Consider the following 27834-nt stretch of genomic DNA (forward strand, 5'->3'; position numbering starts at 1 on the left):
AGTCACTTTTTTTTTTTTTTTTTTTTTTTTTTTGGTTTTTCAAGACAGGGTTTTTCTGTGGCTTTGGAGCCTGTCCTGGAACTAGCTCTGTAGACCACGCTGGTCTTGAACTCACAGAGATCCACCTGACTCTGCCTCCCGAGTGCTGGGATTAAAGGCATGCGCCACCATTGCCCTGCTTGATTCAGCACTTTTTGTGCTAAGCCTTCTGTATACTTTATCATATAACCATCTGCATTATTTTTTTTTCCAATTCCATGACAAGAGTTGGGACCTGGAGAGATGGCGTAGCAGTTAAGAGCACTGGCTGCTCATCCAGAGGCCCTGAGTTCAATTCCCAACACCCACATGGTGGCTCCCAGCCATCTGTAATGGGGTCTGATGCCCTCTTCTGTCATTCGGGCAAATAGAGCACTCATGCATAAATAAATCCTTTGTTTTTTTTTTTTTAAAGGAAGGAAGGGTTGTGTTGGCTCCTGGCTTGATGGTGTAGCTCATCATGGTGTAGCCTTCCCAACGCTGTGACCCTTTAATAAACCTCCTCATGTCGTGGGGACCCCAACCATAAGATTATTCTGTTGCTACTTCATAACTGTAATTTTGCTACTGTTATAAATCGAAATGTAAATATCTGATATGCTAGCCCCAAAGGGGTCACGCCCCACAGTTAAGAATCCCTGGTGGAGACAGTCACAGGGGATCCACTCAGGAAGCAGAAACAGACAAGCAAGTGCTCAGCTTTCTTTGTATTCAGTCCCTCACAGATGTGTTCAGAGGTTTCTCTAAGTGACTTCTGAGTCTGTCAAGTTGATGGTCAAGTAGCCTTCACACCATCACAACAGGTTTCTGTTTTGTTTTGTTTTGAGATAGGATCTTGCTATGTGATCCAAACTAGCTTGAAACTTGGAATCCTCTTGCCTCAGTCTTTCAAGCGCTGGAATTACATCCCTGCGCTACCAATCCCAGTGCACTGACTCGGATTTCAGAGGAGACTCAGAGAAGTTGAGAAGCTTGTTCTTGAGTAGCAGAAACCTGGAGAGCTTTTAGCGGCTTTTTAGCCATTCCCACACTGAGTTGGAGGACATTCTCCCCGCTCTTCTCCCCCAGGGCTTCAGGTGGAGTTCATCAATCCCATCTTCGAGTTCTCCAGAGCCATGAATGAGCTGCAGCTGAACGACGCCGAGTTTGCTCTGCTCATCGCCATCAGCATCTTCTCTGCAGGTGCGGAGGAGGGGCGAGAGGGAAACTGAGTAAGAAAGGGCCCTGCTGGGTTACTTGTGGATGAGAGGTAGGGTGGGATGGGACACGGCCCTATTTGGGAGTTGTGATTTGGGATATGGAACCAAGACCTTGGCCAGACCTGCTCCTCAACTTTGTTGGTGACCTATAGACCGGCCCAACGTGCAGGACCAGCTCCAAGTGGAGAGGCTGCAGCACACATATGTGGAGGCCCTGCATGCCTATGTCTCCATCAACCACCCCCACGTGAGTCTCCCCAGTGCCTTTCCTTCTGCTCTTCAGGCCCATTTTCTGATGTCCACTTTCTTTCAGACTTCTGCCTACACCTAGCAGGGGCGGTTCCCTGCCAATCTCACCTTCTCTAGGGAAGAGCAACAGCTAGATTTTTCCTTCCTTTCTTTTCTTTTTTTTTTTCAGGACCGACTGATGTTCCCACGGATGCTGATGAAATTGGTGAGCCTCCGCACTTTGAGCAGCGTCCATTCAGAGCAAGTGTTTGCACTTCGCCTACAGGACAAAAAACTTCCCCCACTTCTGTCTGAGATCTGGGATGTGCACGAATGACTGTCCTTCCACCATGTCCTCTGCGCTGTGAGCAACACTTACGGAGGCTTACTGACTGCTTCCTAGAGGTGGAGCAGACTGAGAAGGGCAAACATTCCTGGGGGCCCCCCCGAGAAGGAGATCCTTGTATGGCATTAAAGGAGAGTCAAAGGGCTGGGTGTTTTGTGGCTGCTGGCCAGTTGGGGACCTACTAACATTGTGCACCATCTGAAGACCTTATTGACCCAACCAAATAAACTAGCCAGGTAGGCCACTTTGCACGGGCCTACCCATCTTGCCTCTACCACTTCCTGTTTTTCCCCATAGGGCCCCAAAGAAATTCTCCACTATCACTCTGCAGCCCGGCTGCTTCACCAACAAGTCTGGCACTTGGAACAGAAAGGCCAAGATGAATACAGAACTAGGGAAATAAATTTCTGGATCTGGGCGGGAGTGCTGTGGAGGAGGAACCTGTGTCCATTAGGATCTGCCTCCAGACTCAGCAGAGGGGCAAATCACAGATGACATTTTCTGTTCACTAGGTCCACGGCGTAAGAGAAGTGTTTGGGTTTAGGTGCACCTTCCCCTTTAATTATCCAGGTAGGAGCAGGTGCTCTTACTGTGGGGGTGGGGGAGGGAGCGGTAACTTAGCGGTACACTTCACGTGTGTGTGTGTGTGTGTGTGTGTGTGTGTGTGTGTGTAAAACGTCTTACTTTTAACATTGGCATCTGAAAAAGGAGGACAGCCGTAAAGACTCAGGGCTGGGTAATCTTTCCCTTCGGTTTCTGGGCCCGGGGGACTCAAAGAAAAGTCCCTGGAGGCTCGGTGGAGGATGACCAGGGTTTGAGTTGTCAAAAGGACTGGACTCCATTTCCCAGCGGGCCTCGCGTCACCGTTCTCGTTCCCCTACCTTGGTGTAGGTGCAGCCCTGGCAGCGTCAGCCCGGAGCGTCCCCGCCATACAGAATTGGTTGAGTCCACCGGCCTTCTAGTTGGCTTTCCTGCCGGGCCGGCTGGGCACGTCCAAACAGCGTGCAGGGGGACCCAGATGAGGTTTGAAGAAACTGTCAGAAAGTCTTAGGGGCAGTTTATCTTACGAAGTATTTTCATATTAAACACTGTTTCGTCAAGACGGGCTCTATATTCAAGTCGAATTAAAAACCGTTTGAGTAATCAAAACAAAATGTATTCCTTTGGGTCCTCCCCTTGGCACCTACCAGCACTGGGCTAGCCCAGTGCCTCCCATCGCGTTCCCACTCCCACGGCGATAGGTGTGCGTAGCCGCTCGGTTTGGTGCAGCCCTGTTCCCCGCGGCGAATGGTACGGCCCGGGCCCCTCAGCCGCCCGCTTCCCGCAGCAGGTCTGAGTGGGTCGCACCCCCGGTGCGGACGCGGAACTGGCGCCTGCTCGCCGTGGCGCCGAGCTCGGAAGCCGGGAGGCGGCAGGCGGGCCCGACAGGTTCTTCTGAGCTGGGAGGTAGGGGAGCGCGCGCCGTGGGGAGCCCTGCGTGGGGCTTTGAGAGGAACCGGCGGCTACCGGAGGAACGGGTCTGTGAGGCGGCCCTGAAGGAGCGAGCGAGGGGGCGTGGAGCCTGCGGAGAAAGTGCCGCGGGGTCCAGGTGGGGCGCCCGCGCTGCCCAGGTGCCCAGGGCTGGGCTCGCGCTGAGCGCCGCCGCTCGCCGGCTCGCCCGCCGGGTTCTGGGGTGGGGGCGAGGAGCTGTCCAGCCCCGGGCCCGAGGAAGGCGCCAGCGCCTGGCGCGTGTGCGCGTGCGTGCGCACGCCTTATTTTTGATTAGCGTTTGAAGAACCACGTTTGATTCTCTAATATATACATATATATTTACATTTCGTCCTTCAGTATTGACTTGCTGAAGACCAGGCACACCATTTAATCTTTCTGCAACTGCTCCCTCCGTTCCCCGGCAGTTCAGTTCTTCCTCGTGCTCGCCTCTCCTCCTTCCTCTGTCCTAACCATCGCTGGCTTCATTGCACCAGTTCTCCCCCACGCTGGACCAGTCTGCTGATGAGCTTGCAAGGTCACTGCCTGGGGAGGAGGAGGAAGGAGAGGAAGCCTCCCTTCGTGCTCACGTCAGCGAAGATGTCATATCGTCCTTGGGTCGAGTTCCTGTGGTTTTTACTATGAGATCCTGCCTCAACTGAGGGATGAACCCACAGGGTTGGTGGCATGGCCATTGTAGGCTGAAAAGACAGATTACCACAAGATCCGTGGTTTCCAGACGTGGTGGTGATGTAGGATTATAGCAAAAAGGAATACATTTAGAAATTTGGACTACAGTGGGACAGGCAAGGGGCTCCACCTCAGTAAATAAAATTGAAACAAGAGGCAGAGTCCGATCCTGGCTGGTTTTGAAGACTGCATGAGTTATAGGTGGCGTTAGAGGATTTAGCGTCTGTGGGGAAGGCAGAGAAGGAGAACAGCCTTGGTTATCTCTGTAGTCTGAGTATCTAAAGTCAGCTCTGGAAGGAGATGAAGGAGTAGAATACGGTAACTGGCGTGCGGTGGGAGAGGGGCTTTATCTCACCAATACTGGAAAGGCCCCTGTAACTAACTTACTAGTATGAGAAAACTTCTACACCACCTTTGGGATTTTAGCTAGAGGATGCTGCTTCTGATTTTCAGTATAAACCTTCATTCAAAGACAGCCTACAACTCAGGTCCTACAAATTCTGTTTTGTGATAAGGTGCCGTATATGGGTCTTGTTGATAGCTAGATATTTCTATATAGAACACATGACTTTTGTCTATATCCCATTTCATAGCTCTGTTTTTCTCTTTCATTTTTCTTAGGAGAAGGGGCACGCCGCTCTATCGGGGTGACCCACTTCTGCAGTAAGCTCATGGCAATGAGCATGGTAGTTGGGGTTATTAAGAGTGATGAACCCTAGAAATGACTGAGCGTGTGGCATGCTCAGGAACTTGGTGTGAAGAGCGATTCCTCTTAAAAGCTGCTAGTGGGATTTAAAAAAGCAAACAAACGCTAAAGTGAAGATAACCTGATTCCTATAAGTGCTGCCAAGGGTATAGGAGCCTCCAGGGTTAGGAAGAATGAAGTGCTATGGGCCATGGCTAACTTTGGAGTATTAGCCGCTAGCACACTGTTCGGTCACCAAGCAGGGGAGGGGCTCTGCTATAAATAGTGCTTGGAGTCAGCGTCGCTGTGGAGACAAAACTGAATCCTATTACCTATGGGTCCTCTATTGAGAGCAAGGGGGAAAGAGGAACAGTATTTTGAGGACACGAGAGGTATTGTAAATAGATCTTCTTTATGGGTAGAAGAGGTCAAAAGAACTCACTACCTAAATCAAATGTGCCCTCAGTATTACAGGTAATATCCGTGTCTGCAGTATGGGAGTGGACACAGCAAATGAAGTGGAATGTGTTTAGGTGTGTGTAGTAGTGTAACAGGATTGTGTGTACACATATGCATGCATACAGTGAACATAGTCTCAGTGTGGCCATAGAAGCGAAATCTGGGAGAAAAACATTTTATTTAGAAATATATGTCATAGACAGCTGCCTGGGAAGAGACAGGAGTGGTCGTAACTGCTGAACCATTTCTCTGGCCCTAGGTAATAATTAGTTTTTAATATATTTAGAAATTTTCCTGCACACCTCTTCTGTACTTGCAGAAGACCTAGTAGTATTTTCAGTCCCTAATTCATAATCTCTGTGAGATAGAGAAAGACCCCTGGGAACATGTTTTACTTTCAGATCCCAAAACCAGACAGAGCTATTGGTTCAGCACCAAGGGCAGAGGTAATAGCAGTTGCTGGGGCCCCTTTTCTAGCTTGTACTGGGAAAACTGGTTAGGCCGGGCAGTGGACTTTAATCCCATTACTCGGGAGGCAGAGGCAGGTGGATCTCTATGGGTTCGAGGCCAGCCTAGTCTATAAGAGTTAGTTCCAGGACAGGCTCCAAAGCTACAGAGAAAACCAGGAAAAAAACTGGTTAGAGATGATGTAGTTGGGACATAGCCGGTCTTCATGTGAGATCATGTGACCTAGAGATCCAGCTGTTGTTACCCGTCTGAGTGCAATTAACTGAAAGGTCTATATGATAGTTCCACATCAAGATGAAAGCTGCTTAGTGAGACAGAATAATTCAGTTTCCATCTAGATGTAAAAGCACAGATTAGTGCTGTTCAGAGTCTGGTTTGGCTTGATCGCTGGAGTAGCCCTGACAGCGACTCCTGTTATCATAATTATTCAGTCTAGATTAGACTGTCTAGGTCTGGTTTCCAGAAGCAGAGCCCCAGGACCGAGGCTGGAGATGAGCTCGTTAGCAGTGCTGAGCCTATTCCTACAGCTCTGCCTTCTCCTTTCTGTGCTGCTAAAGATGGAAACTGGGGCCTTGTGCAGTCTTAGCTCAACCAGTAAGCTATATCCCTCAACCCTGTTCCACCTGAAAGCTGACTCTGGGAACCCATAAACCTAGACGGCCACCAGTCTACGCAAGTGTCAGATTCTATCCTGAGTGATGAAGCGGAAGCCTTCTGACCTGTGCCCTGGCTGGGACGGAACTGAGAGGGTGGCTCCCTTCAGCCTAGCTGGGTATGTTTCTCAGTACTTTTCCCCTGTTGGATTTTCAGATTATATCAGAATTCCTCCTGGGAACGCTGACTTCTCGCCCAGTGCCCCGAAGTTTCTCTGCAATGAACTGATAAATTGGAACCATGGTGCAAAAGAAGTTCTGCCCTCGATTACTTGATTATCTAGTGATCGTAGGGGCAAGGTAACCAAGAAGACTGAATTATCTTGTTTTCTGGGGTGGCCACAATGTCCTGACCTTATTTTCATGTTGCTTTGCATAGCTTATTCTTCCCATTGTTATTCCCTGATGGGAACATTGATGTTGGTAGGAAAAGTCATACATTTGGGTGGTGTAAGAATATCAGTCTGGACAGAGACAGCAGATCTCAGCTTTGTTTTGTTTTGTTGGAGATGAGATTTCTCCTGTGTAGCCCTGGCTGACCTAGAACTTGCTAAAGACCAGGCTGACCTTGAACTCAGAGATTCACTTGCCTCTGCATCCCAAGCGCTGGTACTGAAAGCAAGTGCCACCACACTCAGCTCAAAACTCCGCTTTTAACTCACATCCTTGGTTAGGTGAAATGGCTCAGTGGGTAATGGTAATTGCCACCAAACCTAACGAGCTGGAATATACTTTTTATAGCCATGTTTTCACAGTTTGTAAAAAGGAGAAAGTATGTTTTGCTTCTTTCTTCTCCACCTGCATATATTCTTGTAATTTGTTAGCCGAGGTACTTTGAAAGATACTGATCATTTTGGGGTGTTAGTGATGATTTCCTTGTTGAAACTTTCAAGATAGCGCTTTCATGACAGTGCGTTCTCCAATCCGCCAGTAAAACTTGGCGAGAAGTCCCCAGATATCCAGGTCCGATAATAGCTCACTTTATCCGAAAGTATCTTCGAGCTTTATTTGTTGATTGTGGTTAATGTGTGATAGTGTGTATATGCTTTTGGGCTGCTGAGCCTGTCTTTCTGTCCTTCAGACACCCAAGCAGCGACAGTGTGGCTCAGACACCCGAACTGCTGCGGCGGTACCCATTAGAGGATCACCCTGAGTTTCCCCTGCCCCCAGATGTGGTGTTCTTCTGCCAGCCTGAGGGATGTCTGAGCGTGCGGCAGCGACGCATGAGCCTTCGCGATGACACCTCTTTTGTCTTCACTCTGACTGACAAGGACACTGGAGTCACCCGTTATGGCATCTGTGTTAACTTCTACCGCTCCTTCCAGAAGCGAGTGCCCAAGGAAAAGGCCGAAGCTAGAGCAGGACCCCGTGGGAAGGAGGCTGGCACTCAGAGCTCAGAGAGTGGCTCAGCCTTGCAGCCTCCTAGTGCTGACTCCACTCCTGACGTGAACCAGTCTCCTCGGGGCAAACGCCGTGCAAAAGTGGGCAGCCGCTCCCGCAACAGTACCCTGACATCCCTGTGTGTGCTCAGCCACTATCCTTTCTTCTCGACCTTCAGAGAGTGTCTGTATACTCTCAAGCGCCTGGTAGACTGCTGTAGCGAACGGTTGCTAGGCAAGAAACTGGGCATCCCACGCGGCGTTCAGAGGTATGGTTTGCTGCTTATGCGCAGAGGAAAGGGGAAGCATTCAGATGTTAACATGATTAGTCTGTGGTCCCAATCTAAAGACTGCTGAGAGTTGACCACCTACTGTTGTTATGGCTGAGGGGTTTGATGTTTGCTGGTGGGCATGACATTGAGTTCTATTACATATACCGTTGTGTGCCTGTTTTTGTTATGTGTACCTCAGGTCCCCTCTGAGACTAGAGAGTGGGCTTTCCTAACAGAACGCCTCTTCCAGTTATTATTGTCGTTTATTGGGTTGCAGCAGTACCAGCTGGTGATGTTTGTCTGAGTCTTGCTGTGTGCTCCTCAGGGACACTATGTGGCGAATCTTTACTGGATCACTGCTAGTGGAGGAAAAGTCAAGCGCCCTTCTGCATGACCTTCGAGAGATTGAGGCCTGGATCTACCGGTTGCTGCGCTCGCCAGTACCTGTTTCTGGGCAGAAGCGAGTGGACGTTGAGGTCCTACCCCAGGAGCTGCAGCCAGCCCTGACGTTTGCTCTTCCAGACCCCTCTCGGTTCACCCTAGTAGACTTCCCCCTCCACCTTCCCCTGGAACTTCTGGGCGTGGACGCTTGTCTTCAGGTGCTAACCTGCATCCTGCTGGAGCACAAGGTGAGGGCCAGTTCTGTAGACCTAGACCTGTTGGGAGCTGGGTCGTGAGTTTGCAGAGGACAGACACTGCGCGTCCGTATCATCTTTTTATTTCCAGGATGGCAGTATATAGCAGGGATTTGGTAGACATGAACTGAATATTGATATCAAGTGGAATGCTTAGTTGAGTATCCTGTGTTACACTGATTTCCTTCCCGGGGACACCAGCATTCTCTGTCAGTATGCAGTCCCACGAGAGGGAGTGGCAGAGCAGCCGCAGGCTTGGCGAGCCTGACACTGGATTGGGGTGCCGGGCGCTGTTTTACCGTGCTGGGTGATTTGTGGTGTGGCAGGTGGTGCTACAGTCTCGCGACTACAACGCGCTCTCCATGTCTGTGATGGCCTTTGTGGCAATGATCTACCCGCTGGAGTACATGTTTCCCGTCATCCCACTGCTCCCTACCTGCATGGCGTCAGCTGAGCAGGTGAGTCCAACAGAGCCTACCTGCTGGGCTGCCCCGGCTTCTCCTCTGCCCCATATAACTTACCGGTCTGAAGTTTTGGGTGGATTTGAACTGATTGTATGGTAAAACTATGCTATTTGTAGTTTCGCTTGTAAGAGTTAGTGATCATAGGCTCCTTGCCTATGATAATAGGTGTTAATATTCTGAAATGTATTGTTTCCTTTCTAAAATCTGAAAAATTCTAAATTTTGCAAGTACCTAGTTGCTAGAATTTTGGGAAAGGGTGTCAGAACACCTTATCTGGAAAAATTCTGACTTTATTACATGCCCTCAATAAACTTTGTCTTTGTTTATCTTTTCCGCAGCTACTCTTGGCTCCGACCCCGTACATCATTGGAGTTCCTGCCAGCTTCTTCCTCTACAAGCTAGACTTCAAAATGCCTGACGATGTGTGGCTAGTGGATCTGGACAGCAATAGGGTGAGGCGTGGGACTAAGGTTTAGATAGGATCATGTTCTAGGCCCAGTTATGTGTGATAACTGTTATTTCTATTATAATACTTATTAAAACAGTTTTTTTTTTCTAATGTGGCTTTGAGTTTAGTAGGCAGATAGGCCATTGGCTATAGAATTTAGTCTGCCCTAAATTAAGAGCTCCTTCTACATGCTCAAAGAGCCCCGTGATGGTTATTTTCATATATGTCATTATATGTAGTGTAGATAATCAAAGAGCCCCGTGATGGTTATTTTCATATATGTCATTATATGTACTGCAGATAATCAAAGAGCCCCATGATGGTTACTTTTGTATATATCATTATATAGAATGTAGATAGATAATCAGGTGATAGCTTCCCATAAGTTTCAAGTAAGAAACTGTTTTACAGCACATATTTAAAATTATATTAGCATTCCACAATGTGAGTATATTAAAACTCTTATAGAAAGCCTACTCTGTGTTCATTATTAAATTTTAGAAAATAAAATTAAGTATAGGGCCGGGCCAGCAAGGTAGTTTAATAGGTAAAAAACTCTTGCGTCCAAGTCTAACAGCCTGAATTCAATACCCAGTGTCCACATGGTGGAAAGAGAGAATTCACCCCTGTTGTCCTCTGTCCTTCATACATGGGACATGGAATGCCACCTCCCTCTAAACACAAATACAGTAAAAAGAAAAAGAAAAGTATAGGAGCTAGAGAGATGACTCAGCAGTTAAGAGCACTGACTGCTCTTCAGAGGACCTGGGTTCAATGCCCATCACTCACATCAGGTGACACATAGCCCTCTTTAACTCCTGCTTTAGGGGATTTGGTACCTCTGACTTCTGCTAGCACCTGCATTCATATACATAATTAGAAATAATAAAAGTAAGTTTCAAAAATAAAGTAAATGTAAAGAAGAAAATATAACATAATAATATTCAGATATAGTCATCAATGTTAGGTGTATTTCTTTTCAGGCATGTGGACGTAGCTCATGTATGTCTGCATAGCTCTCGTGTGTATGGATAACATGTGATGAAGTTGTGTTTATCACATCTCCCTGTGGCATGTTATTTGCTCTTATGTAAGCAGATCTCCTAGACAGTTCTTTCTAAAGTCATGGCTTCTTCTGCTTTCTCTGCTGCAGGTGATTGCCCCTACCAATGCAGAAGTGCTACCTGTCCTGCCAGAACCGGAATCATTAGAGCTGAAAAAACACTTGAAGCAGGTAGGTGAGGAATGAAGGAAAGCAGGGGAAGGGTCTGCAAGATGGTTCAGCAGATAATGGCGCCTGCCACCAACTCTGACAACTGGGACCCACATGGAAGAAGGAGAGAACCTACTCTCGGAAGTTATTCTCTGAGCTCCACAGACGCGCTGTGGCACGCATGCACCCACACATGTCCACATACTCAACACAGTATGAATTAAAATGTCATAAAATGCTTAAATAAAGTAAGTAATAGATGATATCAGGGTCCTGTTGGAAGGGAGTGGGTCTAAGAACCTTCATGTGGAATAGATTTTCTTTACCTTGAACGGGCTTAAGGAGAAGTATATCCAAATTTTGTGCAGCAGAATGAATCTTTTTTTTTTTTAGAATTATAATTTTTTTATTTTTAAAAATATGCACATATTCAGATAGTTGCAGAAGCAGCAAGAACTGATCAGGGTCTTGCCCTGTAGCCTGAACTGATCTCAAGCTCCAGATCTTCTTGACTCAGCCCCCCTGAGAGCCAGGGCTATAGGTCTGTAACACTATACTTAGGTCTAGGATTATTTTAGGAGCTTTGTGACTTTACTCTCCAGCTGACAAATGGGGTGTGATACATTGGAAATACACCAGGGGGACTTTCCCACTGCTTTGGACAGATAATGGGCACAGAACCCTATACTAAGTAAGCATTTCCCCCTCTGCATAGATCCTACATAGCCACAGATGTTCCCCAAGACATTTAGACCAGACTAGAGAAGGATGCTGCTTGGTGGGACATAGTGTGACAGACACAGGGACACGACCAACTCTCATTCTGTGCTAACATCTACAGACTCGGGTGTGTAGCCACGGTTACGTGAACATATTGCATGCGCCCAAAAGAAGGAACATGGGTGACATCCATTTGCCGTAAATGATTAGGAGCGGACCCACGAGGATGAACTCCCAAATGGGGAACAGCTAAAAGTCAGCAGGATGAATCTTTTTTGGATTTTTCGAGACAGGGTTTCTCCATAGTTATTGGTTCCTATCCTGGAACTAGCTCTTGTAGACCAGGCTGGCCTCGAACTCACAGAGATCTGCCTGCCTCTGCCTTCCCGAGTGCTGGGATTAAAGGTGTACGCCACCACTGCCCGGCCAGCAGGATGAATTTTAAAGGGTTCTTTTTAACGCACTGTTTGTCACACTGCTTTGCACATGATACTATGTATATGTATGCTTCCGGTCAGGTGTGGTGGCACTCACCTGTAGTCCCATCACTCAGGCCAGCCTGGCATACGTGGTCTACAGAGTGAGTTCCGGGACAGCCAGGGTTATATAATGAAACCTTATCTCGGAATGAGGGCATGGGGGAGGGGGAAGGATGTGAAGAGCGAGTCTATATGAATTTATGCCAGCTTACTACTGTGTAGGCATGGACCAGCAGCATTAGCATAGAATTACCCAGATGTGCTGATTCCAAATACAGTGTGACACCAGCCCAGGGGATTCCTCAGCCACTTTGAAACACTAATGGTTTAGATCAGTAGTAGTCTTCAGGGTGCTTCTTGGAGAGTCTCTCAGGGGCTAATTTAAGTTGGGGACTTGAGACTGTTCGAATTGTTTTTCGAGACAGGGTTTCTCTGTGGCTTTGGAGCCTGTCCTGGAACTAGCTCTTGTAGACCAAGGCTGGCCTCGAACTCACAGAGATCTGCCTGCCTCTGCCTTCCCGAGTGCTGGGATTAAAGGCGTGCGCCACCACACCCCACCTGGCCTGAGACTCTGTTGTCATTTTGTTTGCGGGGAGTTGTTTTCATAGTTGTGGCTGTTTTGGTGAGGCTCTGGGTTTTTTGTTGTTGTTCTGTTTGATTTTGTGTTTTAGGGTTTTTTTGTTTGTTTTGTTTGTTTGTTTTCAGAGGCAAAGTGTGGCTGTTCTGGAACTTTCTCTGTAGACCGGGCAGGCCTTGAACTCAGAGATTTGCCTGTCTCTGCTTCTCAAGTGCTAAGATTAAAGGCCGAGCCACCACTGCCAGATAAGGCTCTGGCTTTTGATTTTTGTTTTTGTTGTTTTGTCCGGGTAGGTCTGTTTTTTACAGTTCACTTGTTCTTATTTCTTTGTTCTTTTCAATTTGAAAATCACATTCTTGGCTAACATAAATGGAAACTGTTATCTTGGACTTAAGTTCTATTTAAAATGACTTGAGCTTTGCTGACTTAAGGTGGACAGCTACATAATTCTGGCTATTTTCTAAAAGCTAAATTATTTGGATTCTTTTTTTTTTCAAAGATACAGACTCTAGAATGAGTTGGCCTTGGTTTTTCAGATGAGCACAGTTCCTCGTAGAGAATTTTGTGACCAGAGAATGACAGGTAGAAGACTTTAAAACACCCCCTTTCCTAGGAACTGAGGAACTGCGTGAGAACCTGTCTTAAGTGAGGACTTTTTGTTCCCAGGCCCTGGCCAGCATGAGTCTCAATACCCAGCCCATTCTTAATCTGGAGAAATTCCACGAGGGCCAAGAGATCCCACTTCTCTTGGGAAGGCCTTCTGGCGACCTTCAGGCCACGCCTTCCACCGAGTTCAATCCACTCATTTATGGCAATGATGTCGACTCAGTAGATGTTGCAACGAGGTAAGAGCACAAGTTCCTAAGTCTGCTTCTCTGCTCACTTGAGGAGGGGAGACCACATCTCAGAGCCAGATTTACTTTATATAAAATGTGTGTGATATTTGGTTGTATTTCCTACCTTAGCAAAAGTAAGGAGAAGAAATAGTTAACACTCTCAGCATGAAGAGCAAGACTGCTGGTTAAGACCTCACCCCATGGTGGTTGAAACCTGTTAAACAATGGTGTCAGGAGGTAGTCTAAGACCTTGGGTCATAGCCTAACGACAGGATATGGGTCTTGGATTATCTCACCACCCCCTTCTTTCCCAGAGTGGCCATGGTCCGTTTCTTCAACTCTGCTAACGTGCTGCAGGGCTTTCAGATGCACACACGTACCCTGCGACTCTTCCCCCGACCTGTGGTAGCTTTCCAAGCTGGCTCCTTTCTGGCCTCACGTCCCCGACAGACTCCCTTTGCTGAGAAACTGGCCAGGACTCAAGCTGTGGAGTACTTTGGAGAATGGATCCTAAACCCTTCTAACTATGCATTTCAGCGGATTCACAACAGTGAGTCCACCCCTTGAGGGCCTCTTTTGCGTCCGCTCTTCCTTTTACTGCTTCTCACTTCCCCACTTCTTTTCCTTATTGCTCACTGCTTCTCCTCTTTGGGTAGATATGTTTGATCCAGCCCTTATTGGGGACAAGCCAAAGTGGTATGCTCACCAGCTGCAGCCCATCCATTATCGAGTCTACGACGGCAGTTCTCAGCTGGCTGAGGCCCTGAGTGGGCCACCGGAACGTGATTCTGATTCTGACCCCACCGATGACAGGTGAGCAGTCCTCACGCTAGGAGGAAAAATGTCATACAGTTGTAGATGTGAGTCTTTGAAGCTTTGCAGAGATTGATTGTGTGTGTGTGTGTGTGTGTGTGTGTGTGTGTGAGAGCGCGCATGCGCCTACATGTGCATGTCTGTTTGTCTGTCATCTAGTGAATATATTTGTGGATTTCCTCTCTAGTGAGTGTGTAAGCCAGAAGAGGGTTTCACATTCCTTGTAACTGAGTTAATGGAGTTTGTGGCACACCTAACTTGTTTGTTGGGTGCTGGGATCTGAAGCTGTCCTTACGGATCTGAAGCTGTCCTTACGGTTATGTGGCAAGCTCTCCTTACCACTTGGCCATCTCTGCAGCCCGTTTCTTCCTCCTCTTCTTCTTCTATGAATATTTTAAATTTATCATTTGACAGTTTTACACATATATGCAATATGTCTTGGTCATGTCACCGCAGCTCTTCCTCCCACTCTTCCCTTCTTATTTTGCTTTTAATTTTTTTTGCCAGCTTGCTTCTGTTTTTGTTTGTTTTTTTGGGGGGGATTTTGAGACAGAGTTCCCAGCAGTTTTAGAGCCTGTCCTTGTAGAGTGGTTGGCCTTGAACTCACAGAGATCCTCCTGCCTCTGCTGGGATTAAAGGTGTGTGCCACCACCACTCAGTTTGTGTGCTGTGGGAACTGCGGCCAGTTCCTCCTATCTGCTAGGAAGGCACTCTACTGAGCTACATCCCCAGTCCTTTGTTTGGTAGGTTACTTTTTGTGGGTTTTGTTTTTATTATTTATTTAATTTTTTATTTTTTATTTTTTTTTATTTTTTATTTTTTTTTTTAAAGACACTTGTAAGCTGCCATGTGGGTGCTGGGAATTGAACCCTCAACCTCTGGAAGAGCAGCCAGTACTCTTTTTTTAAAAAATATTTATTTATTTATTATGTATACAATATTCTGTCTGCGTGTATGCTTGGAGGCCAGAAGAATTGCACCAGACCTCATTACAGATGGTTGTGAGCCACCATGTGGTTGCTGGAAATTGAACTCAGGACCTTTGGAAAAGCAGGCAATGCTCTTAACCAATGAGCCATCTCTCCAGCCCCTTAATTTTTTATTTTTATGTGTTTAAGTGTCTTGCCTGATGTGGGAGGAAGAGGGCATTGGATCCCCTGAACCTAGAGTCACTGTAATGACTGCTAACCGGCTCCCAAACAGTGACACGGAGACTTATAACCAAATATATGAACTTGGCCTTAGCTTAGTCTTGATTTTAACTAGCTCTTATAACCTAACCCATTTTTATTAATCTACGTTTTGGTCACACACCACCACCCATCACGCTTCCTCCATGTCTCTTGGCATCTCTTATGCTCCTAGATTCTCCTACTTTCTCTCCCTCTGCTCAGAAGTCCTGCCTATACTTTCTGCCTAGCTATTGGCCATTCAGCTCTTTATTAAACCAATCAAAGTAATATTTCTCAACACAGTACAGATATCCCACAACAAGTTACAGATGTCCATGTGGGTGCTAGGAACAGGGTCTGGGTCTGCTGGAGGCAGCAAGTGCTGTTAACTGTTGAAGCATATCTTTAGTCCTTTGTCTGTTTTTATATGCTGAGACAGAGTGTCACTGTGTAACCTAAGATAGCCTCAGACTCACACAGTTCTACCTCGAAGTCTGGGATAACAGCATAAGCCACCTTAATCAGCTCTGATTGCCTTCCTTGACATCCTTATTTTGTCTTGTACCCTAGCCTTGAGCTGACTGTGCTCCCCTTTTTGGGGTTCTAAATACTAATTGTGGGTTCTTTTTCTTTTCTTTTCTTTTATGTGCATTGGTGTTGTCTATGTAAGGGTGTCAAATCTTCTGGAACAGTTGTGAGCTGCCATTATGAGTGCTAGGAATCAAACCTGGGTCCTTTGGAAGAGTAGCCAGTGCTGAAACCACTCAGCCATCTCTCCAGCCCAGACTGTGGATTCTTTAGTCCCCCCCTTTCTGATTGTTGTTGTTTCCATTTTATTTTGAGAAAAGGCCTCCTGTGTCCTAAGCTGGATTAAAATGACTAAGGATGACCTGGAACTTTTTTTTTTAAATATTTTTTATGGTTTATTTAACTTTATTTTATGTGCATTGGTGTGAAGGTGTCAGATCCCCTGCAACTGGATCTTCAGACAGTTGTGAGCTGCCATGTGGGTGCTGGGAATTGAACCAGGGTCCACTGGAAGAGCAGTCGGTGCTCTTAACCACTGAGCCATCTCTCCAGCCCCTGACCTGGAACTTTTGTTGTCTCTACTCCCCAGTTGTGGTGCTTGAGGAGTGCACTGAACAGAGTTAGAAAGGAACCTAGGCCTTCTTGCATGGGGGCAGGCATTCTACCAGCTCAGCTACATCTTAAGCTTCTTTTCTTTAAAAAAAAATTTGAAATAATTTATGGTGTGTGTGTGTTTGCATTTGTGTGGCCCTGTGTGTATGCTGAGGTCAGAGGAGAACTTGAGGGAGTTGGTTCTCTCCCACCATGTGGGTCCAAGGAGAGCCATAACACCGGAGTCTTCTGGGACAGCCCCTCTTCCTTTCTCTTTACCTTGCAGTGGCAGTGACAGCATGGATTATGATGACTCGAGCTCTTCTTACTCCTCCCTTGGGGACTTCGTCAGTGAAATGATGAAATGTGACATCAATGGAGATACCCCCAGTGAGTGTGCTTGGGAAGACTGGCCATTATTAACAGGGGTTGGGTTCTGGGGCTGAGGTGATTGGTGCTTGTCTCTCTGGCTAGATGTGGATCCTCTGACGCATGCGGCCCTGGGAGATGCCAGCGAAGTGCATATTGATGAGCTGCAGACCCAGAAAGAGGGAGAGGAGCCCGGTCCAGACAGCGAGAGCTCTCAGGAAAATCCCCCGCTGCGCTGGAGCCCTAGCGCTACCGTCCATGGTGCCCACTCTGTATGTGGAGGTGGAGACGTGGAGACGTGGGGGGATGGTGAGGTGCTGGTCCATCTGTTAGGAAAGCCTGACTGCAGCCCTTCGACTGCTCCTTCCCATGTCCCTGTTTCTCTGTGACCTCCTGACTAAAAGCCTCTGAGAAGTAGCTTTAACCCCAGAGCCTGTCCTGGAACTAGCTCTTGTAGACCAGGCTGGTCTCGAACTCACAAAGATCTGCCTGCCTCTGCCTCCGAAGTGCTGGGATTAAAAGCGTGCGCCACCACAGCCCGGCCCATCGGGCTTCCTTTAAGCTGTCACTAGTATCTGCTTCCATAGTTTCCAGAGATCAAATTATTGTGGCTCTTCTCCCGTACACGTCTTAGGCTGGGAATCTGACAGACCTGGTCTGTTCCATTGAACTGAGACAGGGTATCAGGTGACCATGTTTTATTTAATGTGACCCCTAGGAACATGCTGATTCTACAGAGATGGATGATAAGGCAACAGCAGGCAGCTCCAAGTCCCTCACTCCTGTGCCTCCCAGCATTTGCAAGTCTACTGTGGACAGGAGACAGACAGAGACTGAAGAGGGGTCAGTGTGCCAGCGAACCTATGGCAATCCATACTTCGAGCCCCAATATGGCTTCCCCCCTGAGGAAGATGAGGAGGAGGAGGGGGAAAGCTACACTCCCCGATTCAGCCAACATGTTGGTGGCAATCGGTGAGAGCCTGGGAATCCCTTTTAGATGGGTGACTGAAGGACCTGACTGCAGAGACCCCGGGTGAGGGTTACTCAGTTGGAATGCTCTTGCTATCCTGCCATCCCCAGAGGGTAGTTCTTTGAACTAAGGACTTAGGAATAATGGGACAAGAACAGCAATTGCAGTGTAGCATAAGGTCCACTCCCAAGATTAAGTACTCCTGCCTGGGACTCATGGGTGCCACTGTGCATTTAAGGGCTCAAAAGCTGCTGCGGCCCAACAGCTTGAAACTGGCAAGTGACTCAGATGCAGAGTCAGACTCCCGAGCAAGCTCTCCCAACTCCACTGTCTCCAACAACAGCACCGAGGGCTTCGGGGGCATCATGTCTTTTGCTAGTAAGTACCTCAAGCTCTCTCATTCTTCTACTTCATTTTCTATCTGGTACATGTTGCTTAGCACTTGAGCTGTAGAGCTAGGTGGATATCAGGCCAGAGGACAACTTGTAGGAGTTCTCTTCTCCCCTGGGGCTCCTCAGGATCCATCTCAGGTTGTTAGGAGTGGTAGGTAGCAAGTGCCTTTACCCACTGTGCCATACCGCTAATCCACTTACATATTATTTCAGACAATATAGACAAAAATTAAACATTAAATTTATAAGTCATATATTTAATCAAATTTGTTTTGATCAGCTGTCTTCTTTGCCTGGTAAGGAGCTTTAGTAGTGAACATGTTTGAAATATATATGCAGCAGGTTTTCATGCTTGCTTTTAACAGATGAGCGGTAGGATCATGAGAGGTAGGACTGCAGATGGACTAGGGGCTGATGGGGGCTGCCATAAAGGGTGACTGTAGTTGTAGGTGTCCTTAGGTCCAGGTAGGAATATCAATCAGAGCAAAGGCAGACGAACCACCAGCTTTCATGCCGTGTTAGCAGTAAACAAGACTTACATATCAGAGAAAATTATTACTGGATTTTGAGCAGACCTGGCTGTTTCTTTGTTCGCCCTAAATTACACTGCATCTTTTCTATGATAGAGCAGAGGTTATCTGATCAAGCCATTGGGGTGCTGTTTAAAAGAGGTGAAGCAGAGGTTATCTGATCAAGCCATTGGGGTGCTGTTTAAGAGAGGTGAAGATGATACAACTGTTACTGTACTAGGATGCTGTGAACATTTGTCCTCTTACCTTGGCACACCAACATGGTGGAAAGGAATTCGAGACACAGAGACACAAAGTTTAGCTTTTTTGGGGGGGGGCTGGTGGCATGCTGCCCCTCCCTTAAGGGAGATTTTCCTAATTAATTGATAACTGTTTTGTTATATGTAATTTTACTATGTTAAAGATAAAGTCTTCTTTTTTGTTTAAACAGAAAAGGGGAAATGGTATGGGAGGTCCTTCTGTCTATGTGTTGCTTTGGGCCTATGGCAAAACTGTAGGGGAACAGAGCTAGGCAGGGAAAACTAAACGGAATGCTGGGAGGAAGAAGGCGGAGTCAGGAGAAGCCATGGAGCTGCCAGAGTCAGACATGCTGAAACTTATACCGGTAAGCCACTGCCACGTGGCTTTACAGTTAGTGGAGATGGGTTAAATTAATATGTAAGTGTTAGCCAATAAGAAGCTAGAGCTAATGGGCCAAGCAGTGTTTTAATTAATACAGTTTCTGTGAGATTATTTTGGTTCTGGGTGGCTGGGACGAACAAGCAGCTTCTCCTCCAACATTAGCTCATGGCTTTTCATACCCTCTCCTTTGTAGGCAGCCTGTATCGGAACCATAGTACAAGCTTCAGCCTTTCAAACCTCACACTGCCCACCAAAGGTGCCCGAGAGAAGACTACACCATTCCCCAGCCTGAAAGGTAGCTACAACCTTTCCTTTGTCAAATCAGGTTTCTCTGAGAGACATGTCAGACATCTAAGTATTTGTCAGGAGCCATGTGTACCACAAGTCATTGGACCAGGCTGTTGCCTCATATTGCTTATCATGGCTTTCACTGCACACCATAGGCGCTAAGTGGTTGCAGATAGAAATCACCTTTGTAGCTGGAGGGGCCCTGTTACATCAGTAGGTGATAGCCGCGTAGGATTACTTCTGCTTTGAGGAGGACCATATCAGAAAGAAGTGTGTGCTAGCTCAGTCATCTTCAGATTCCCACTGCGTGAACTTGGGTAAACTCCTCGCCAAGGAGCTGGTCCACAGGAGAATTATGGGCAGACTAGCAGTGTTTATAGAATTTAGCCATTTACTATGGATTCGTGCTAATTTTTAGTCTGTCAGTGGTATTGATTGGCTTCTAGGGTCAGACCATATTTTAATTTCACCTGTGATCTTTGTAGCTTGAGGGGCTTTTCTCAATTTAATTTGACCTTTGTTTGTTATCTGTGGATATTGTACTGAAATATTTAATTATAGTAGTAGGAACAGTGAGAAATAATCATTTTATTGACACAGGGTCTTCCTGTGGAGAGCCCCTCAAACTTAGAGTCCTCCTCCCTAGCATTAAGATTATGGGCATGGACCTCCCGTCATATCCAGCTAGAGATAGTGGGGCCTCAGGAGTATTCTTTAGTGGGTGGGGCTGTGGGGTAGGTGGGTGAAAGGAAGTTAGGTTAGTAACACAGAACAGTAACTAGCATTGCTACAGTGATGGGTGGGTTAGGGATAGAAAGGTGTGTTGGCCTCTCTGGCTTTTATCTGGTACATGTGAAGGGAAGAGTAATTGAAACTCTTTCATTGCATGCGATGCTTCATCTCATGTGCTGCACTTAGCCTTTCTACCCATGCTCCATCCTCCTACTGCACCCTTCCTTCCCATGATAGCATCTGCAAGATGTCTCCTCCCTGTGGGTACCCAGAGCCCCTCAGGATCCCTGTGCTAGATAATTCACAAAACAGTGTTCCTTCTTTCATGCATGTGCCTGTTTAGTATATGAAGGCCTTCTGTGTCATTTACCTTGCCCCTGGCTTTGAGAGGTCCCAGGCCTAAGAATGGGCTTTCTTAGAGCCTTGGTTGTCTCTTGATCACGTGGCTTCCAGCTTTGATGTGCCCAAGAACCAAGGTTATTCGCACTTTCCATGAGAGAGTGCTCAGATGATCTGACTTACTGCTCCATCAAGGGGTACAGGGGTTCAGGTACTGTGGTACACCTACTAATTGTGTATTTTTGTCCCAGTATTTGGGCTAAATACTCTAATGGAGATTGTTACTGAAGCCGGCCCTGGGAGTGGTGAAGGTGGGTCTTCCCCGTGAGCTGTGCATGACTTTTTTCCCCCTAGCATCTTCTCTGCCTGCCTGAGGGCCTCCTCTTGGAGCAAGCAACGTCACATGAGTGACCTGCCTTGCCTGTCCCCCACAACACCCATGCAGCCCATGGGGCATGCTGCTGGTGCATGTGGAGTGGCCTGACCTCCATCCCTACCTCCTGCACATTGCCATGGCTATTTCCTACCTGTGTGTGCTGTTCTGTTGCACCCAGTGCAGACCTTCCGGAGGATGGGTGTGGATACGATGATGTGAGCCCCGGACTGTGCCCGTGATGCGTCTCATTCCTGCCTTCCCTACTGTAGGAAACAGGAGGGCCCTGGTGGACCAGAAGTCATCTGTCATCAGACACAGTCCGACCGTGAAGAGAGAGCCTCCATCACCCCAGGGCCGGTCCAGCAATTCCAGGTAATAAATGGCAGGGCAGCTTTGTTTTGTTTTATTTTTTGAGACAGTCTCATGTTGCCTACCATGCTTGCCTCAAACTCAGTATGTAGCTGAGGATGACCCTGAACTGATCTCTATTTCCAGTTCCCCAGTACTTGGGTTACAGACATGCACCCCCACACTCAACTAGCAGAACAGTTTTCAGGTAGTGTTAATAAGATAATGTTCCTTTTTTTTTTTGAGGGATGCTCAAAACTGGGGCGAGCAGTATATTTAATCAGTTTTGGTCGGTACTCCCCCACCCTTTTTCTATTTTTTTTTTTTTTTTGAGGCAGGGTTTCTCTGCATAGCCCTGGCTGAACTAACTCTGTACCTCTGTAGACCAGACTGGCCTCAGACTCACAGAGATCCACCTGCTTCTGCCTCCTGAGTGCTGGGATTAAAGGCGTGTGCCACCCCTGCCCATTTCTAACCAGTCCCCAGGCAACAGTATTATAGTGTGGAGAAAGGTGAAATTGCAAGATTGTGGGAAGTTGACAGACAAGATCCTTAGGGGCATAGAGATGTGGTGGCCATTTTTGGAGACTTGGTTTTATCCTTTACCCTGGGGTAAACATCTTGACTGGTGAAAGAGGGGATGCTCTGCCAAGGATCAGATGACCATAGAAGTGGTTTGTGGGCCCTGTAGTGAGAACCAACAGTTCCTGAAGGAAGTGGTGCACAGTGTGCTGGATGGCCAGGGCGTGGGCTGGCTCAACATGAAAAAGGTACGCCGGCTGCTAGAGAGCGAGCAGCTTCGAGTCTTTGTACTGAGCAAACTGAACCGTGCAGTGCAGTCCGAGGATGATGCCCGGCAGGATGTCATCCAAGATGTGGTAAGTGTGTGGGCTGCAGAGTCAGAATCAACGGGGCAGAAAGATGTGGAAGTTAAGAAAAGTTGCTAGCTCTGGGTCCTGGCTGTTGTTGCAGGAGATCAGTCGGAAGGTGTACAAGGGGATGCTAGACCTCCTCAAGTGCACGGTCCTCAGTCTTGAGCAGTCCTATGCCCACGCAGGTCTGGGTGGCATGGCCAGCATCTTTGGGCTTTTGGAGATTGCCCAGACCCACTACTATAGTAAAGGTAGGGATTCTACGTGTCGTCTCTCAGTGCCGTTCCCTACTGTCTCTCTTTGGGATTGTTTTCTGGTGTGTTTATATGTAGGAAATCCTTTCCTGTTATGGAGACCAAGGCCTTAGCTTTTCCTTCCATGTACTAACTGCTCCACATCCCCTGGCATTCTGGCTTCTCCCCTCTCATTTTCCTGACTTGACCCCTGTCTGATGGATGCCTCCTTTAGCCACTTTCTGTATTTGTTCCTTCCCACAGAACCAGACAAGCGAAAGAGAAGCCCAACAGAGACCCCTGTGGACAAGGATCCTGGTCTGGCTGGGCGGGGTGACCCAAAAGCTATGGCACAGCTAAGGGTCCCTCAGCTGGGTCCTCGGGCACCAAGTGCTACAGGGAAGGGTCCTAAGGAGCTGGACACAAGAAGTCTAAAAGAAGAGAATTTTGTAGCGTCTGTCGGTATGCACCATTGCGTTCGCTATGTCCAAGTGGTCTTGGCTTCTTAAATAACTTTCCTTCCTCTCAGTTCATCCACAGTCCTGACTTTCTTGTCCCATGCTTGCTTTTTAGAGAGGAGGGTTTATCCGCTTCCAGCAGCATTTTCTTGTCTGTGTCTGTCTTCCTGCATGCTCTCCAGCCACCTCACCAGCGTCTTTGAGGAACAGTGAAGTTTGCTTAGAGACCGTGTGATGCAGTGCAGGGAGTCTGAGCTATGTTCTCTGTCCCTTTCTTATTTACCTCTGAATTTCTTCACATAGAGAAACATGTTCCTGGAAACTATTAGGGAATTTATAGGTACATCTTTGGGATATAAAATTATGACCATCTAGCCCCCGCCCACCCCAGCATTATACTGCTCTGAGATGAATTCCTTTCCAGCGTGCTTGGGTCCTGGACTCCCAGGCCATGCATTTCTGAGCAGACTCTTCTTTGTCTTTCCACTCAGACTCAAAACTTGTCAGGGTTCCTCCATTTTCTCTCTGGCGTCGCGTCTTGGGCTCACTCCTGCTTGACCTGGAGTCTTCTAAGCTACTTTCCCTTTGATTCTAGGTCCTCGCTCTCTGCCGTCCTAAACCGATGCTTCTCTGCCAGCCTCTAGCCACTGTCAGCATTCTCACAGGAGAAGCAGCTCTCCTCTTAGGACAGCTCCAGGTCTCTGGTTGGCAGACAGTCTCCTCTTAGGACAGCTCCAGGTCTCTGGTTGGCAGACAGTCTCCTAGAAGCAGTAGTAAAGCTCGACACAATGTTCCAGAAACAAACACTGTTTTCCTGAAAGTCTTGAATTTTCTTGGACAGATCACTTCCCCATCAGAATGTCTATCACCTCATCTAGGAAGTAAAGAGATTATACTAAATAAACTCTGAAGTTCCTTCTAGGAAAGAAAAAAAATAAAGCAAGGATTGGTATTCCCTGTGCTTTGTTGGACTGAAGAGCTAGTCTTGGCCATTTTTCTGTTCTCATTTGTGTCTACTGGAAGCATTTTTCCTAGATAGTGTCTAAGAATGGGTCTTTGGATTGAGCAGGCCATAGTTCTGAGGGTAAATTGATTTGTTTGTTTGTTTTATGTTTTTGGTAGCAACAGGAGGAATGCTACTCAAATGCATGGTCTGGCCTTTGTCCAATCCAGTGTGTCAAGTGAATTTCTGCTCGTTTCTGAAATTCTTTGACTGCTTGATGTGACTGTCTCTTATCTGTAACTTGTAAGTGTGGCTGTTGCTCAGCTCCTTTGGCAGAGAGATCATGGTGTGTTGTTGGGAGTCTGCTGATCCGTCTCCAGCAGGGTCCAGTTTCTCATACAGAATAAAGCACTTTCATGAAGAGCCCTTCCAGCTCAAAGATTCTGCAGTGTTTACATTGGGAATAGGATTAGAAATTTAGAGGCTTCAGTTCATGATTTGGGATGGGGGTGGCAACCCTACCCAAGCAAAGATGTCTTTGTGTCTCTTAACTGATAATCTAGTGTTGGAAACAGAATGAGCTGGGTTGGGGGGTCTCTGGTCCTCTGACAATCTGACAAGTTCTGACTCTCTGTCTCTCTCTCCTGCTTGCATTGCATCTGGGGTAGAATTGTGGAACAAGCACCAGGAAGTGAAAAAGCAAAAGGCTTTGGAAAAACAGAGTAAGGAACAAATGCCCCTTCCTGCCCCTCAGTCTCCCATACCTGCCAACTTCCCAGGCCCAGCTGGGGCGGGCTCCCTTTGCCAGCCCCACCCCAAATTTGTTTTTGGGTGGTATTTGGAGGAAGAGTTGTAAAGACAGGATAGAGGATTCTTGGGGCAGGTGGTGCGTGAATCCCAGGCGTGTGACTGGTAAGCTGCTCCTTGCCCCTACCTTCATTAGCAATCAGGTGTTGGAGAGCTGGTGGGGCACCCTCCTTGGCTGATACCTCCCTCACCTTTACTCTAGGCCTGTGGGTGTAGTTGGCAGAGATGGTTGCTGTCCCTCTGTGTTGAGTCTGTAGCTTCCCAGCTCTCTCTAGTAGCTTGCCTAGGCACATGTTCTTGCTTCCTGTCGTTCTGTCCTTCTGCGATATTATAGGGGGTGGGTGAGTTAAAATATTTTTGGGGTTTTGTTTTTGTTTTGTTTTTGTTTTTGTCTCAAATGTAGATGGTGTGGGTGGGGGTAGGCAGTGCCCAAGGAAACAGTATTTCTTTCTTTCCTTTGACCTAACCTTTTCTGACTTCTTTGGACACCTTTGTCAAGAATCACTGAGCATCCTGGGAACACTATAATAGTCTCAGGCACAGGTGGAACTCTGACTTAGTTTGTAGGATGTTTTGTGTTAGGGTGATTTGCTCTGAAGTTTCTCAGGTTGGGAAGATGGCTGCAGAAACCCTTGGCCAGGTCTAATGTACTATTTGGTTCTTAAGGCTTCTGGGGACTTTTCTCGTGGTTCCCAGTGGTGGGGAGGGGCAGTTCCTGGGAAGTGACTGGGATGTGAGGAGTTCTACTCCCTTCACCAGCCTGCCCCAAGCTTCTGTGCACTGAATAACAGAAGTCTTCCCCTACTCAGGGCCGGAGGTAATCAAGCCTGTCTTTGACCTTGGTGAAACAGAGGAGAAAAAGTCCCAGATCAGCGCAGACAGTGGTGTGAGCCTGGCATCTGCTTCCCAGGTTTGTGATAGCCTTCTTGAAAGCTGTTAGGACTTAACTACTATCTCAAAGATATATGTATATATAATTTATTAGCAGTGGGAATTAAATTCAGTGTAAATATTCTGGGTAAAGACTACACTAAGTTATATCCTAATCCTCAAAATATTTCTTACAGTAAACAAAAGAAGGAAACAATCTTAAATATAACCAATAATAGGGAATAATTAAATAAATATAATAGAACCAAGGAATGCAATATTGCTATCAATTGTGTTTTCAAAAATTTAGCAACATAGTATAATTAAACATACATACACACACACACATACACATAAGTTACATATGTATGTCGGGGGGAATCTTACTGTGTAGCCCTGGATGGCCTAGAACCCACAAATCTGCTTGCCCCTGTCTTTCAGATTCTAGGATTAAAGATGTGTGCTACTCTGCCCAACTTCAGTTTAGTTTTAAAAATATATATCTAGAAAAGACTAGAAGACTAACAGGAAATATACTAAAAATAGAGATTAATTTGGGTAGTAGATTTATGGCTTATTCTTATTTCTTTATTCTTTCTTTTGTTTCCCACAGTGAGTATGTATTTATTTAATGTGGTATTTCATTGTATAAGTTACATATATTCCAGCTAAGAAAAGAATTCATTGCTCAGGATCTTTCTAGAAGCAATGTTCCCTTGCCTTATTTCAGAGGACTGATCAAGACTCTGTCATTGGTGTGAATCCAGCTGTTATGATCCGAAGCTCAAGTCAGGATTCTGAAGTTAGCACCGTGGTAGGGGGGATACCACATTGGCTTCTTTGTGGGTGAGGTGTGGGTGTCCTTCCCTTGGAGGCTGTTCTTAATCTCAGGTTGGCTTGATTCTCAGGTGTGTGCGCAGAAGGTCACTCATCTCATAAAGGGGACTGGGGGCAGCTGTTTGACACACCTGAAAAATGATTCTTTCAGTAGCATAGGGTTCTAGTTGGCACTGGCAGTCCTCTGGACTGTCCCTCACTGCTGTTTGTCTTTCTAGGTGAGTAACAGTTCTGGAGAGACCCTTGGAGCAGACAGCGACCTGAGCAGCAATGCAGGTGATGGGCCAGAAGGAGAAGGCAGTGCCCACTTGACAAGTTCTCGGGCTACTCTGTCTGATAGTGAAATTGAAACCAATTCTGCCACAAGCACCATCTTTGTAAGCTTTATTCATTAACAGAAGACTTTCTTTAATGGGAGAGGAAGTGGTTCACAACAGAATGAGAAGTTAAGAGAAGATGAAAAGAAAAAGGTGGGGTGGGAGGTGTGATTCAGTGTGAACTGAGCACGCGCCTGGTGCCGCAGGGGAAAGGGAGGAAAGGTCCTCTGCTGCTGGGATGGCTCCTTCCTTCCTTCCTTCCTTCCTTCCTTCCTTCCTTCCTTCCTTCCTTCCTTCCTTCCTTCTCTCCCTCCTTTCTCTTCTTTTTTGAAACAATCTCACTGTGTGCAACCCCAGCTGGCTTCAAGCCTGTGATCCTTCTGTTTCCATTTCCCAAGTGCTGGGATTACAAGTGTGTGCCCCCCATACCCAGATGAAATCAATCACTCAGTTCTTACCTCACCCCTCTGCTTTGTAGCACACTCCTGCTTCTTTAGATAGCGTTACCTATGCACTCAGTAGATATTCTCCACAAGGGCTTTTCAGTCCTTTTGTCTATAAAGGACAGTAGAAGACACGATCTAAATGAAGTCATTTTCACCACTGGTGATTATTTGTGTCTCTGGGGTCTTCAGTCTGTCTGTGCCCAGTAGAGCCAGTGGAGTCCGAGATAAGATGAAGAGTTAGCAGGGAGGCTCAAGTTATGAGGCCTGACTCTGAGTCTACACAGACTGTTTTAATAAGAGAATTTAAAAGATCCTTCCAGCTGGTTGTGATGGCTCATGCCTGTCTTCTTCTCAAGGGACTGAGAAGGATCTTAAGTTTGAGGCCAGTCTGCTACATAGTAAGCCTTGTCAAAAAGATGCGGAACCCTGGGAGATGGTAAAGGCCTTCAAGTTTTGACAACCTGAGGAACTTCATGGTGAAAAGAGAAAACCAACTCCTGAAAGATGTTCTCTGGCCTACACATGCGTGCCATGGCACATCTGTAAACCCTCCCCGGCCACACATGTACAAAATGAATAACTGATACTTTAAAAAGTCTTTAAAACATTTTTATGGCTGAAGAGACAGCTCAGCTGTTAAGATCACTGGCTGCTCTTCCAGAGGACCAGGGTTCGATTCCCAGCACCCACATGGCAGCTCAGAACTGTCTGTGACTCCCGTTCCA

At 47.0% G+C, this 27834-nt stretch overlaps 2 protein-coding genes across 25 annotated transcripts in view; both read left to right on the forward strand.

Moving 5' to 3' along the window:
- Nr1h3 (nuclear receptor subfamily 1 group H member 3) overlaps nt 1-1959 on the forward strand; it is a 9624-nt gene extending 7665 nt beyond the window's left edge. For 8 of the 9 annotated variants that reach the window (XM_050124272.1, XM_050124271.1, XM_050124266.1 and 5 more), the window contains 3 exons: nt 1108-1221; nt 1391-1485; nt 1657-1959. In XM_050124272.1, the coding sequence (XP_049980229.1) occupies nt 1108-1221; nt 1391-1485; nt 1657-1803 (356 nt within the window). In that variant the 3' untranslated portion in view covers nt 1804-1959. The remainder of the gene's footprint in view (nt 1-1107; nt 1222-1390; nt 1486-1656) is intronic. The other variant, XM_050124270.1, reaches the window with a different exon arrangement.
- A 1078-nt stretch (nt 1960-3037) lies between these two features.
- Nucleotides 3038-27834, forward strand: part of Madd (MAP kinase activating death domain) — a 41847-nt gene continuing 17050 nt past the window's right edge. For 2 of the 16 annotated variants that reach the window (XM_050124252.1, XM_050124254.1), the window contains exons 1-22: nt 3043-3400; nt 6392-6534; nt 7316-7882; nt 8211-8514; nt 8847-8978; nt 9323-9436; nt 10586-10666; nt 13088-13266; nt 13572-13807; nt 13914-14070; nt 16648-16751; nt 16836-17002; nt 17449-17573; nt 17939-18078; nt 19437-19538; nt 21248-21350; nt 22018-22204; nt 22299-22449; nt 22696-22893; nt 25449-25549; nt 26240-26323; nt 26565-26723. In XM_050124252.1, the coding sequence (XP_049980209.1) occupies nt 6476-6534; nt 7316-7882; nt 8211-8514; nt 8847-8978; nt 9323-9436; nt 10586-10666; nt 13088-13266; nt 13572-13807; nt 13914-14070; nt 16648-16751; nt 16836-17002; nt 17449-17573; nt 17939-18078; nt 19437-19538; nt 21248-21350; nt 22018-22204; nt 22299-22449; nt 22696-22893; nt 25449-25549; nt 26240-26323; nt 26565-26723 (3450 nt within the window). In that variant the 5' untranslated portion in view covers nt 3043-3400; nt 6392-6475. Of the gene's footprint in view, nt 3401-6391; nt 6535-7315; nt 7883-8210; nt 8515-8846; nt 8979-9322; nt 9437-10585; nt 10667-13087; nt 13267-13571; nt 13808-13913; nt 14071-16647; nt 16752-16835; nt 17003-17448; nt 17703-17938; nt 18079-19436; nt 19539-20853; nt 20914-21247; nt 21351-22017; nt 22205-22298; nt 22450-22695; nt 22894-25448; nt 25550-26239; nt 26324-26564; nt 26724-27834 lie in introns of all 16 variants that reach the window. The other 14 variants (XM_050124253.1, XM_050124259.1, XM_050124245.1 and 11 more) reach the window with 13 other exon arrangements.

This window comes from Alexandromys fortis, unplaced genomic scaffold, assembly GCF_014885135.2.
Source record: "Alexandromys fortis isolate MF-2015 unplaced genomic scaffold, M_Fortis_MF-2015_v1.1 scaffold_222, whole genome shotgun sequence".
NCBI classification, from domain to species: Eukaryota; Metazoa; Chordata; class Mammalia; order Rodentia; family Cricetidae; genus Alexandromys; species Alexandromys fortis.